Below are 13,465 nucleotides of genomic sequence, written 5' to 3'. Positions count from 1 at the left end.
CACACATGACACTGACAACCATGCATGCACGCACACGTGCACACGTTACGATATATAAAGGAAAGCTTCATAGAACCTGTTTCTTAAGGTAGTGGGGTTCATGTTTTCACTCAACTATAATAATAAACACAAGCCTTAGCCAACTTTAAACCTACGAGACATTTAAGAAGAACACATACATTACAATCACCCAACACGCTATTTAAATACATGTATTCACCTGAAGATAACACACACACAAACAGTGACATAATCACAGTGTAACAGGGATCTATATCACACACACACACACTCACACACCTAAACAGTTACATACTGTAGTTCCCTTACCACACTCTTCCTCTGGTTCTGTGTCAGGTCCTTCTGGTTCTCCGTCTGGTTCCTCGTCCTGAGATGCCACGGAGGATGAGGGGGTGGGGCTGCAGGATGAGGTGGGGTGCCAGGCTTCCGCTGGGTCAAAGTTCAGACTTAGGTCAGGCCGTGACCTGGGCACGCGGTCCCTCTCAAACTCTTCGGCAGCCAAACGTTCCACGTGTTTATATCTGGGAGGGAAAAGAGAGGGTGATGACACAGAGAAAGAGGGTGATGACACAGAGAAAGAGGGTGATGACACAGAGAAAGAGGGTGATGACACAGAGAAAGAGGGTGATGACAGAGAAAGAGGGTGATGACACAGAGAAAGAGGGTGATGTGGACAAGAAAAGGGAAGAAATGGAGAGGAGGAACAGGGAAAGAGGGAGAAAGAAGTTGACAGCCTGAATGTGTAGAAGGAGCCAACAGACAGCCTGCAGTGTGTTTCCTCCAGGTGATGTCACCGCTATAAACTCCTAAACACACACTCTTCTTTTCTGACAACTCCTTCCCTTTCAACAGTTATCCCTCTCTTACACTCCTCCCCTCCTCCCCTCCTCCTTCATGTTTCCCTCTCTCTTACACTCCTCCCCTCCCTCTTCATGATTCCCTCTCTCTTTCTCCTTATCCCATTTTTCACAGATTAAACCTAAACCATCTCTCTACTGTCTTTCGCCACTCTTCCTTATTTTCTTCTCTCACTCTTGATCTCTCATTGCCTTTCTTTCTCCTCTCTTCATTCCATTTCTTCACTCTATTACTTCTCTCCATCTCTCATCCTCTCATTTCTTCTCTCCATCTCTCATCCTCTCATTTCTTCTCTCCATCTCTCATCCTCTCATTTCTTCTCTCCATCTCTCATCCTCTCATTTCTTCTCTCCATCTCTCATCCTCTCATTTCTTCTCTCCATCTCTCATCCTCTAATTACTTCTCTCCATCTCTCATCCTCTAATTACTTCTCTCCATCTCTCATCCTCTCATTTCTTCTCTCCATCTCTCATCCTCTAATTACTTCTCTCCATCTCTCATCCTCTAATTACTTCTCTCCATCTCTCATCCTCTAATTACTTCTCTCCATCTCTCATCCTCTCATTTCTTTTCTCCATCTCTCATCCTCTAATATATTCTCCCAATCTCTCATCAAGAATGAAATAGAATTGGAGAAAGAATGAGTGGGTCTTGCTAGGACTGTTCAACATTACAGTGGACTCAGACTAAGCCTGTTTAAGAAGTCACATGCTGTCATGATGTTGTTCTTTCTATCTAGTCTTCAACAGTGTAATGAATGACTCCCAGGTCAGGAGTGAATGTCCCCCACTATTTACACAGTCTTTCATTTCTCTTTCCCTCCTCTGTGTTTTCTTTCTCCAGCCCCTCCTCCACCCTTTTCCGTCCCTCCTGAATGTAAGGTGCTTCAGTGTTCCACATCCACTTGAGAGGAAATTAGACACTAACACAGGTGTGTGTGTGTGTGTGTGTGTGTGTGTCCGTTTGCATGAGGAACCTTTTTGAATGCTTGTCTGTAAATTCTTATCCATATATTTGCAAGTATATTCTCTATTATGTTTATTATGTAAGGGTGTATATTCTGTTATAGTACTGTATATGCTTTTTTGTTTATTGTGTATAGTATGTTAATAAAGCAACACCTTTTGAACTGGCAAAATATTCCTGTGAATATCAACTTGCATTATAGAACCTGTGGAATACTGGAGCTTGTCATTCTCACATTGTTCAGCCAACATAACCACCTTGCAGGCAGATTTTCAACAAAGTGAGGAAACAGTTGTGTTTCTATGTACTTCTGGTAGTAAAGGGCACATTTCTAACCTACAAACAATTAAACATCAGGAACCGTTTCATAACTCATTCACCCTGAAGCCAAGGCTTGTGTTACTGGCAGAGGGAGATGTGTTACTGTGTGTGCATTTGTGTGTGTGTACCTGTGTGTGCGTTTGTGTGTGTGTACCTGTGTGTGTGTGTGTACGTCTGTATGAGAGTGAGTATTGTTTGAGAAACATTACTATATTTGTGGTGTTATTCTGTAGCAGATGTGTAGTGAAAACCAGATGTTGGTTTACTTCTTGTGGGTCTCAACACTGTATTAGTCTGGTTATATATATCTGGATGCATGTCAACCATTCCTTCCCTGTCCTCTACATGTCAAACACATTTGGGTGTGTGTGTGTGTGTGTGTTTACTTGATACATTTAACCCACCTCTCATCCAGTTTCATCAACCTCTGATCTAGCCTAACCAACAACTCATCCCTTTTAACCCACGACTCATCCCGTCTAACCCACGACCCATCCCGTCTAACCCACGACCCATCCCGTCTAACCCACGACCCATCCCGTGCAACCCACGACCCATCCCGTGCAACCCACGACCCATCCCGTGCAACCCACGACCCATCCCGTGCAACCCACGACCCATCCCGTGCAACCCACGACCCATCCCGTGCAACCCACGACCCATCCCGTGCAACCCACGACCCATCCCGTGCAACCCACGACCCATCCCGTGCAACCCACGACCCATCCCGTGCAACCCACGACTCATCCCGTGCAACCCACGACTCATCCCGTGCAACCCACCTCTCATCCCCTGTAACCCACCTCTCATCCCCTGTAACCCACCTCTCATCTCCTGTAACCCACCTCTCATCCCCTGTAACCTACCTCTCATCCTGTCTATCCCACCTCTCATCTCCTGTAACCCACCTCTCATCCCCTGTAACCTACCTCTCATCCTGTCTATCCCACCTCTCATCCTGTCTATCCCACCTCTCATCCTGTCTATCCCACCTCTCATCCTGTCTATCCCACCTCTCATCCCCTGTAACCCACCTCTCATCCCCTGTAACCCACCTCTCATCCTGTCTATCCCACCTCTCATCCTGTCTATCCCACCTCTCATCCTGTCTATCCCACCTCTCATCCTGTCTATCCCACCTCTCATCCTGTCTATCCCACCTCTCATCCTGTCTATCCCACCTCTCATCCCCTGTAACCCACCTCTCATCCTGTCTATCCCACCTCTCATCCCCTGTAACCCACTTCTCATCCCCTGTAACCCACCTCTCATCCCATGCAACCCACCTCTCATCCCGTGCCATCCTGGCCTCCTCCATTTTGTCCACATAGTCTCTGTTGTGTTTGTTCCTCTCTTCCCTCTCAATCCTCTGCAGACGCTCCTCTCTCTCCGCGCGCCTCCTCTCCCTCTCGGCGGCCAGGGACTCCTGGTGTTGTCTGTAGGAGGAGGAGATGAGACCACCCAGAGCAGGCCTGACACAGGGAGGGAGCAAGGATAGAGAAATAGGAGAAGAGGGAGATCAGGCAAGAAAGGAGAAAGGAGAGTTAACAGAGAGACAGATAAACAGAGAATGAAACATTGATGAATTGACGATGACAAAGTGATTAATATACTTTTAAAAACAATATTTTACAGTGTGCATATTTAGTTGTATGTATATTTGTACATGAACCTATAGTGCATATTGTGAATGTGTAAGTGCATATTGTGAATGTGTAAGTGCATATTGTGAATGTGTAAGTGCATATTGTGAATGTGTAAGTGCATATTGTGAATATGTAAGTGTGCATATAAATGTGTGTACAGCAACTTCTCACTTGTCTGTGGTTGTCCACTGAACTCCATTTCTGTGGAGAGAATAATTAGGGTGAGTAAAACTGGAAGCTGGGGGAGGGGGCGCATTAGAAACCTTAGCAGTTAGCCTGATGTCCAGATGTGCTAAGCTTACAATCTGTTAGACTAATGACATGTCAGATTGCAGGGCTCTGTAGGTGAAGACAAACCCTAGGTAGCATTAAACCCTGTGTGGAAGGACTGGGCAGCAGCCCCATCAAGGTGAGGCTTACATGATGCCCTTTTTCTGATAGGAGGTAAAAAAACACAGTTATACTCCACGTATTAAAAAGACAAATACAGCTATTCTCTTAAAGTACTACAGATCAAAAAGTGGTGAGGACACACAAGACGAGTTAAACACAAACAAAAATATTGTCTTTATGACAGATTGGTATCTAGAACTATACAATAAGAACACAACTGTTGTTTGCTCCTTGGGGTTTAAGGCCGGGTGTCTCTGTAAAAGCACTTTGTGACAAATGCTGTTGTAAAAAGGGCTTTATAAATACATTTGATTGATTGAAATTTGATAATATACACCGATCAGCCATAACATTATGACCACCTGCCTAATATTGTGTAGGTCCCCCTTTTGCCGCCAAAACAGCCCTGATCCGTCGAGGCATGGACTCCACTAGACCTCTGAAGGTGTGCTGTGGTATCTGGCACCAAAACGTTAGCAGCAGATCCTTTAAGTCCTGTAAGTTGCTAGGTGGGGCCTCCATGGATCAGACCGGTTTGTCCAGCACATCCCACAGATGTTCGATTGGAATGAGATGTGGGGAATTTGGAGACCTAGTCAACATCTTGAACTCATTGTTGTGTTCCTCAAACCATTACTGAACAATGTTTGCTTTGTGGCAGGGCTCATTATCCTGCTGAAAGAGGCCAGTGCCATCAGGGAATACCGTTGCCATGAAAGGGTGCACATAGTCTGTAACAATGCTCAGGTAGGTGGTGCGTGTCAAAGTAACATCCACATGAATGGCAGGACCCAAGGTTTCCCAGCAGAACATTACCGAAAGTATCCCACGGCCTCTGCCGGCTTGCCTCCTTCCCATAATGCATCCTGGCGCCATGTGTTCTCCAGGTAAGCAACGCACACGCACCCTGCCATCCACATGATGTAAAAGTAAACGTGATTCATCAGACCAGGCCACCTTCTTCCATGGCTCCTTGGTCCAGTTCTGATGCTCACATGCCCATTGTAGGCACTTTCGGCAGTGGACAGGGGTCATCATGGGCACCCTGACTGGTCTGCAGCTACGCAGCCTCATACGCAACAAACTGCGATGCACTGTGTTCTGACACCTTTCAATCAGTACCAGCATGAACCTTTTCAGCAATTTTTTGCTACAGTAGCTCGTCTGTTGGATCGGACCACACGGGCGAGCCTTCACATCAGTGAGTCTTGGCCTCCCATGATCCTGTCGCTGATTCACCGCTTTTCCTTCCTTGGACCACTTATGATAGGTACTGACCACTGAAGACCAGGAGCACCCCACAAGGGCTGCAGTTTTGGAGATGCTCTCACCCAGTCGTCTAGCCATCACAATTTGGTCCTTGTCAAAGTCGCTCAGATCCTTACGCTTGCCCATTTTTCCTGCTTCTAATGCATCAACTTTCAGGACAGAATGTTTACTTGCTGCCTCATATATCCCACCCACAGAGGACAGGGGTTCTCTTGAGCTACTCAGCCCCAAATGCAGCAAAGTACAATGCGTTGAGTGTTGCGACACATTCTTCCCATAACCATCATCAACATTGTCTGTAACTTGTGCCACAATAGACCTTTTGTCAGACCACACAGGATAGCATTGGTTGCTCTTCCACATCAATGAGCCTTGGGCCCCCAACACCCTGTCACTGGTTTGGCCCTCCTCAGACCACGGTCGGTAGGTACTCACCACCACTGATGGCAGCACCCCACAAGCCTTGCTGTTTCAGAGATGTTCTGTCCCAGTCATCTGGCCGTAACAATTCAGCCCTTGTCAAAGTCGCTCAGGTCTTTACTCCTGCCCATTTCTCCTGCATCCCACACATTGACTACGAGAAATGATTGTTCACTTACAATCTAATCTACCCAGATCTTGACGTGCCCTTGTTAGGAAATGATCAATGTTACTTGTTTCACCTGTGAGTGGTTATAATATTTTGGCTCATCAGTGTATAAAATGTTACTTTATGTATTATCCCTTACATAGCACCTCCACAAAAAGAATGTTGAAAATGCATAAAATTACCTTTCGAGATATATATTTGTATTTTTTTAAGCTAAACCTCAAACAAAACGAATTGGAATCATTATAGGAACCAAATTAGTGAATGCACTGTGGCCGTAAGTCTTTAGGAGCAACTAGTAGTTTAGCTCTCACCAAAGACTTCCAGGCACTGTGCTAACGCTAGTTAACAACTGTTATAACACAAAGTGACATCTTCCTTCATACGGAATGCAGGATCACAACAATGTCATCCATGACTTTTCTGACAATGGAGAATTCTTGGCCAAAAATCCTAATCCATTCCTTTAAAGCAAAAAGAAGTCAAAGACACACTGTAGCTTTTATGTTCAGGCTTTATCTTAGATAGCGATATGCAATAAAAACGTAAAGGTTTTATCTTATGTAGTTACATGTGATAACAGGTGTGGGTTCCTGAATACTTAGACACAGCACACAAAGGAGAAAAGGTCACACAAACAGAGAACCATCTGTAATGAAGGTAAAGTGTCTACAGAAGGAAGAGGAGAAAACTGCAGAATGGGAGCTTTTAGCAGAGGTACAGGTGTTTTAATCTATTTCTAAGGTTTCTCTACAGAGGTACAGGTGTTTTGATCTGTTGCCATGGTTTCTCTACATATGTACATGTGTTTTGATCTGTTGCCATGGTTTCTCTACAGATGTACATGTGTTTTGATCTGTTGCCATGGTTTCTCTACAGATGTACAGGTGTTTTGATCTGTTGCCATGGTTTCTCTACAGATGTACAGGTGTTTTGAGCTGTTGTCACAGTTTCTCTACAGATGTACATGTGTTTTGATCTGCTGTCATGGTTTCTCTACAGATGTACAGGTGTTTTGACCTTTGGTTTCTCAAATTTTGTAATTGTTGCTGGGTAATTTTTTTGCTTATTTTAAATGCTGTCTACAAACTAAATATCATTATAGGTGAGAAATCTGTACTGGTCCACTATATGAACTGGAGAAGAGGAGTGAGGAATATTGTCTTTTAAGAAGCAGAATAAGTATTCAACATGGAAGAGCAGGAGACCGGAAGAAAGGGGAAAGAGCAGGAAGAAACGAGAAACCAAGCGCAGACCTGAGGAGTTGAGGGGTGGAGGAGACAGACCTGAGGAGTTGAGGGGTGGAGGAGACAGACCTGAGGAGTTGAGGGGTGGAGGAGACAGACCTGAGGAGTTGAGGGGTGGAGGAGACAGACCTGATGTGTTGAAGGGTGGAGGAGACAGTGCCACTGCAGTGGAAGGTGAAGAAGTCTCCCACTGGCTGGGTCAGTTTTGAGGCAGCAGTGAGACTTTCTAACGCAGCGGAGAACATGAGGCTTTTAACACAGTAACAGAGACAATGGAGGCGTTAGAAAGACAAGGAAGTAAGACCCAGTGACCAAGGTTGCAGGCAGTGAGGTGCCTAAGCACTGTGACAGAAGAAACAGACTGAAAGAAGTGAAAGCAGTGGAACAGAAATAGTTGCAGTGGAACAGCTTCAAACAGCTGGCAACCAGTGAAGAGGAATCTAAGGAATTATGGGTACTGCAGTCCTCTGGGGGGGGCTCCTAACCTGGCAGAAGCAGCCTTGAAGTCCACTTCCTGTTTGGTTGCCGGAGACGACTGTTCATCGTTGAGGTCGTAGGAGAAGAGGTGAAAGGGGGACTGGGGGAGGTAGGGCAGACGTTGGGGGGAGGGGTGTTGGATACCTCTATGGGTCACCTCCTTGGAGGCGGGGACAGTGACCGTGGAATTACGGCTGGCGAATGAGACAACAAAGAGACAGACAGACATGCAGAGTGAATAACACAACAAAGAGACAGACATGCAGTGTGAATGAGACAACAAAGAGACAGACAGACATGCAGTGTGAAGGAGATAACAAAGAGACAGACTGCAGTGTGAATGAGATCACAGAGAGACAGACTGCAGTGTGAATGAGATTACAGTGTTATAGTAGAGACACTGAAGCGTTGTAGTATAGAAGTGGTCTGATTGTCCTGAAGATACTTATATGAAGAGACTGTCCTCCTTGTGTGTGTATCTGTGTGTTTGAGTGCATGAGTGCTCAACATGCTCTGTTTGTGAGAAACACACATGACATATGTTATGGGGTTACACTGTAGTCTGGGGGGCAGGCCACAGGACTCCAATCATACAAGACCAGGGTCAGCATCTGACCCTTTACAGCTTGACCTTTGAACTGTAAACTTACATTGTTCCAACAGATATGGTACTCAGTGCTCTGAAGTAAGAATATTGGAACAAAGGAGTCAGAGTGTTTCACAGAGAACTGTTTCAAATAAGAATGTACACTGGATTAAAGGAGTCAGGGTGTTTCATGGAGAACTGTTTCAAATAAGAATGTACACTGGATTAAAGGAGTCAGGGTGTTTCATGGAGAACTGTTTCAAATAAGAATGTACACTGGATTAAAGGAGTCAGGGTGTTTCATGGAGAACTGTTTCAAATAAGAATGTACACTGGATTAAAGGAGTCAGGGTGTTTCATGGAGAACTGTTTCAAATACGAATGTACACTGGATTAAAGGAGTCAGGGTGTTTCATGGAGAACTGTTTCAAATACGAATGTACACTGGATTAAAGGAGTCAGGGTGTTTCATGGAGAACTGTTTCAAATACGAATGTACACTGGATTAAAGGAGTCAGGGTGTTTCATGGAGAACTGTTTCAAATACGAATGTACACTGGATTAAAGGAGTCAGGGTGTTTCATGGAGAACTGTTTCAAATACGAATGTACACTGGATTAAAGGAGTCAGGGTGTTTCATGGAGAACTGTTTCAAACCTGACTGTAAATTGGATCCCAAGATGCACTTGGTCATAATCACCCTCCACCACCCACCCACCCTCTCTCTTAATCCCCTTTCTCCCCCCTCAGCTGCCCCTCTCTCACCTCTCACTCATGTCCTCTCCTCCCAGTCCGTTGAACCGTTGAAACCTGGAACGTTGAGGAGACGGGCTGCAGGGAGAGGCGTTCCCAGATCGTCCAAGGGAGGCTCTGCGGCTCCGCCTCCTTTCCAGGCCCTTCCTCTTGTTCCCGCCCCCTAGGTTGACCTTGCGTCCAGAAATCCCAGGGGGTGGCAGACAGTCTTCATCACCATCCTCGTGACGAAGAGTTGCCTGAAGGGCAGTAGAAGAAATGAATGGAAGATGTTGACACCTTATTTCAGATCAACATCAATGACCTACATGTTAGACAGTTAGGTTTGTTCACCTCGTATATATTGAGCTGTTCCATGAGATCCAAATCTGTGCCTCTCCGGCCCAGAAACCTCTTAGCCACACCCTCCATCCCCTGTTCCTCCAGGACATCTACCATGTCATAGAACGAGTCCTGGTCGGGTAACGCGGAGAGGGTCTGAATAGGATAAATATAGAATATGATGGTCAGCAATTGGGATGCACCAATAGCGATACCAGTATCGGGACAATACTGGGCTCATGTATTCGTACTCATATGCAGATACCACGCCATGGAAACATTAAGTGAAACTCGATGGTTGAGTTGCCTCTGAACATACAAGTAAACAATACAGAACTCAGATTGGTAGAGCAGGACGACAGAGTTGTCAGCAATGACACAAGTAGAGTACAAGCTCTAAATTCTCAAGAGAACAGGAAAAACACGAATTTATTACAAGCAAATTGGTCAAACATTATTTGACACAACCCAGCAGAGAATTCAGTGAGTATGCTAATGCTGGCAGCGCAGAACCACAACAACAGCTAACTCCAACACTGGAGAAGCAAAATAAAATGTCCAGAGACAGCCCGCGGGCAGAAGAAAAATGAAAGAGCTGAGCATGAAAAGAATCCCGCACAGTTTACTATCGCACGAGCATCAGAGCAGAGAAACAACGTCCTGCATAGACCCACAACATGTTTATAGGGGAAGAAACAAATCCTACTTAGTGCAGCTTTGAGTACTTGGTATCGGTACTCAGTATTGGCAAGCAGGGTTTTATTAAGGTGTGTGTGTTCATAGCAGGGTCATAGTAGGGTGTGTGTGTTTATAGCAGGGTCATAGTAGGGTGTGTGTGTTTATAGCAGGGTCATAGTATGGTGTGTGTGTTTATAGCAGGGTCATAGTATGGTGTGTGTGTTTATAGCAGGGTCATAGTATGGTGTGTGTGTTTATAGCAGGGTCATAGTATGGTGTGTGTGTTTATAGCAGGGTCATAGTATGGTGTGTGTGTTTATAGCAGGGTCATAGTATGGTGTGTGTGTTTATAGCAGGGTCATAGTATGGTGTGTGTGTTTATAGCAGGGTCATAGTATGGTGTGTGTGTTTATAGCAGGGTCATAGTATGGTGTGTGTGTTTATAGCAGGGTCATAGTATGGTGTGTGTGTTTATAGCAGGGTCATAGTATGGTGTGTGTGTTTATAGCAGGGTCATAGTATGGTGTGTGTGTTCATAGCAGGGTCATAGTATGGTGTGTGTGTTCATAGCAGGGTCATAGTATGGTGTGTGTGTTTATAGCAGGGTCATAGTATGGTGTGTGTGTGTATAGCAGCGTCATAGTATGGTGTGTGTGTTTATAGCAGGGTCATAGTATGGTGTGTGTGTTTATAGCAGGGTCATAGTATGGTGTGTGTGTTTATAGCAGGGTCATAGTATGGTGTGTGTGTTTATAGCAGGGTCATAGTATGGTGTGTGTGTTTATAGCAGGGTCATAGTATGGTGTGTGTGTTTATAGCAGGGTCATAGTATGGTGTGTGTGTGTGTAGTACCTTGTTGATGAGGGTTGTAGTGTACACTAGAAGCTCTGTGTCCACTCCATCCTTCTCGGCTAAGATTTCCATGGCATTAGACCAACGAGTACACCCTATAGACACAACCATTGGTCAAACTGTCTGTCAATCACTCTTTAATTGACTAACTGACAGGTAGGCAGGTACCTCTCTTGGTGTCCACAGTAGATATAGCTTCTATTAGTAGAGGGGCGTTGGACTCTGAATACTCCACAAACACCAGCAACAACTTCAGAGCTGTCTTCACAACCAGCCGGAACTGGGGGACAAACAGAGACGACAGGATGCCAAAGAGACCAACAGGACAGAGAGAGACAATTCAAAAAGAACAGTGTACAGTTTGTAAGACAGTGTTCTGCAGTGTAGTTTGTACAATAAGACAGTGTTCTACAGTGTAGTTTGTACAATAAGACAGTGTTCTACAGTGTAGTTTGTACAATAAGACAGTGTTCTACAGTGTAGTTTGTACACTAAAACAGTGTTCTGCAGTGTTGTTTGTAGTGAGAGAGTGTTCTGCAGTGTAGTTTGTACAATAAGACAGTGTTCTGCAGGGTAGTTTGTACAATAAGACAGTGTTCTGCAGTGTTGTTTGTAGTGAGAGAGTGTTCTGCAGTGTAGTTTGTACAATAAGACAGTGTTCTATTTTCCCAGTCTCTTCCAGTTTTAAACTTTAGGAGGACATGAGGTCCTGGTCCACAACTGCGGAGTACCTGCTTTGGGGGGCCCGTTGCTGTCCCTGTCCTTGTCCATCTGGTCATACTTCTGGCCTAGTCTAAATTTAAATAGACTCTGGATTTAGACCAGATACATTTATTAATTATTCTAATTGGACTCTTAATATCTCAACCAGTACAGCCAGAAGAGGACTGGTCATCCCTCTGAGCCTGAGTCCTCTCTACATTTCTTCCTAAAATTCGGCCTTCTTAGGGAGTTTTTCCTAGCCACTGAAATTCACTACTGTTGTTTGCTCCTTGGGGTTTAAGGCCGGAAGGGCTTTATAAATAAATGTGATTGATTGATTGTTCTACAGTGTAGTTTGTACAGTAAAAGTGTTCTGCAGTGTTGTTGGTAGTGAGACAGTGATTTGCAGTGTAGTCTGTAGTGAGACAGGGTTCTGCAGTGTAGATTGTAGTGAGACGGTGTTCTACAGTTTAGTCTGTACAGTAAGACAGTGTTCCGCAGTGTAGTTTGTACAGTAAGACAGTGTTTTGCAGTGGTTTGTACAGTAAGACAGTATTCCGCAGTGTAGTTTGTACAGTAAGACAGTGTTCTGCAGTGTAGTTTGAACAGTAAGACAGTGTTCTGCAGTGTAGTTTGAACAGTAAGACAGTGTTCTGCAGTGTAGTTTGTATAGTAAGACAGTGTTCTGCAGTGTAGTTTGAACAGTAAGACCGTGTTCTGCAGTGTAGTTTGTACAGTAAGACAGTGTTCTACAGTGTAGTTCGTACAGTAAGAGTGTTCTGCAGTGTAGTTTGTACAGTAAGACAGTGTTTTGCTGTGGTTTGTACAGTAAGACAGCATTCCGCAGTGTAGTTTGTACAGTAAGACAGTGTTCTACGGTGTAGTTTGTACAGTAAGACAGTGTTCTGCAGTGCAGTTTGTACAGTAAGACAGTGTTCTGCAGTGCAGTTTGTACAGTAAGACACATTGTTCTATTCACCTTTGATCCAATAAGGGCATAGAGCCACTGGATGGTCTCAATGTGATTGATTACTCCATTCATCCCATCAACGTAGAGCATAATTTGGCCCAGGGCTGGAGAACATGTGAAGGAGATGGAGGAATAGAAAGATGAAAAGGGAAACAGGAAGCAGTTAAAGTGAACATTCCTCTAGTTTAGAATTTGGTTAATTTCTGAACATGTATATATCACTCCTGCTGGTGTGTTAAAACGGTCACGTGTGTCACACGGTTTAAACACATGCCAGCATTGTGCACAAATGTTTTCCCAAAATGTAGTTATTACTGTGTGCTTCGCCAGACTCTTCACACCTTCCTACATACCTCTGAGTATGTAGTTCTGGTAGTTCTGGTCCGCTTCAGTTCCCACCTTGATAAGACATGTCAGCCCCTCGGCCATCACAAACTCATGGACCAGATCCTTATCGTCCTGTTAGAACACACAAACACACCACAACGTTTCTTGATTTCAAAAGGTGGCTATTCTGACCTTTGGCCAGCAGGTGGCAGCAATGCATCAGGTTCATGGTTGATGCTACATGTTGTCAAACGTCAAACACACCTCACTGCTTTGCCCACTGACAAAGTCTGGACTGCCAGGTCTTTACCCCAGGCCTTAGGTGATAACAATAATAATAATAATAATAATAAATGTTTGTCATATGTAGAAATAATGAATATAATATTTATAATAAAGTATTAACTTCCTCAGTATAGTCCTTATATACAGAACCTCTGTAAGACCAATTCTTTTCAGTAACACAGAAACACAAAGGTCTGTGTTAC

The 13,465-nt window shown here is 44.6% G+C and overlaps 1 protein-coding gene across 1 annotated transcript in view; it reads right to left on the bottom strand.

Annotated features, from left to right (window-relative positions):
* The window catches only part of fhod3a (formin homology 2 domain containing 3a), a 66,034-nt gene that overhangs the window by 15,266 nt on the left and 37,303 nt on the right, over positions 1-13,465 (bottom strand). The window contains 9 exon segments of the mRNA XM_029122846.2: positions 331-542; positions 3,454-3,639; positions 3,985-4,014; positions 9,140-9,366; positions 9,461-9,604; positions 10,979-11,073; positions 11,147-11,258; positions 12,660-12,754; positions 13,004-13,109. Coding sequence (XP_028978679.2) covers positions 331-542; positions 3,454-3,639; positions 3,985-4,014; positions 9,140-9,366; positions 9,461-9,604; positions 10,979-11,073; positions 11,147-11,258; positions 12,660-12,754; positions 13,004-13,109 — 1,207 coding nt within the window.

This window comes from Esox lucius, chromosome 10, assembly GCF_011004845.1.
Source record: "Esox lucius isolate fEsoLuc1 chromosome 10, fEsoLuc1.pri, whole genome shotgun sequence".
Taxonomy (NCBI): Eukaryota; Metazoa; Chordata; class Actinopteri; order Esociformes; family Esocidae; genus Esox; species Esox lucius.
Note: the sequence above shows the minus strand (reverse complement) of the source record. Positions and strands in the feature narration are given on the sequence as shown.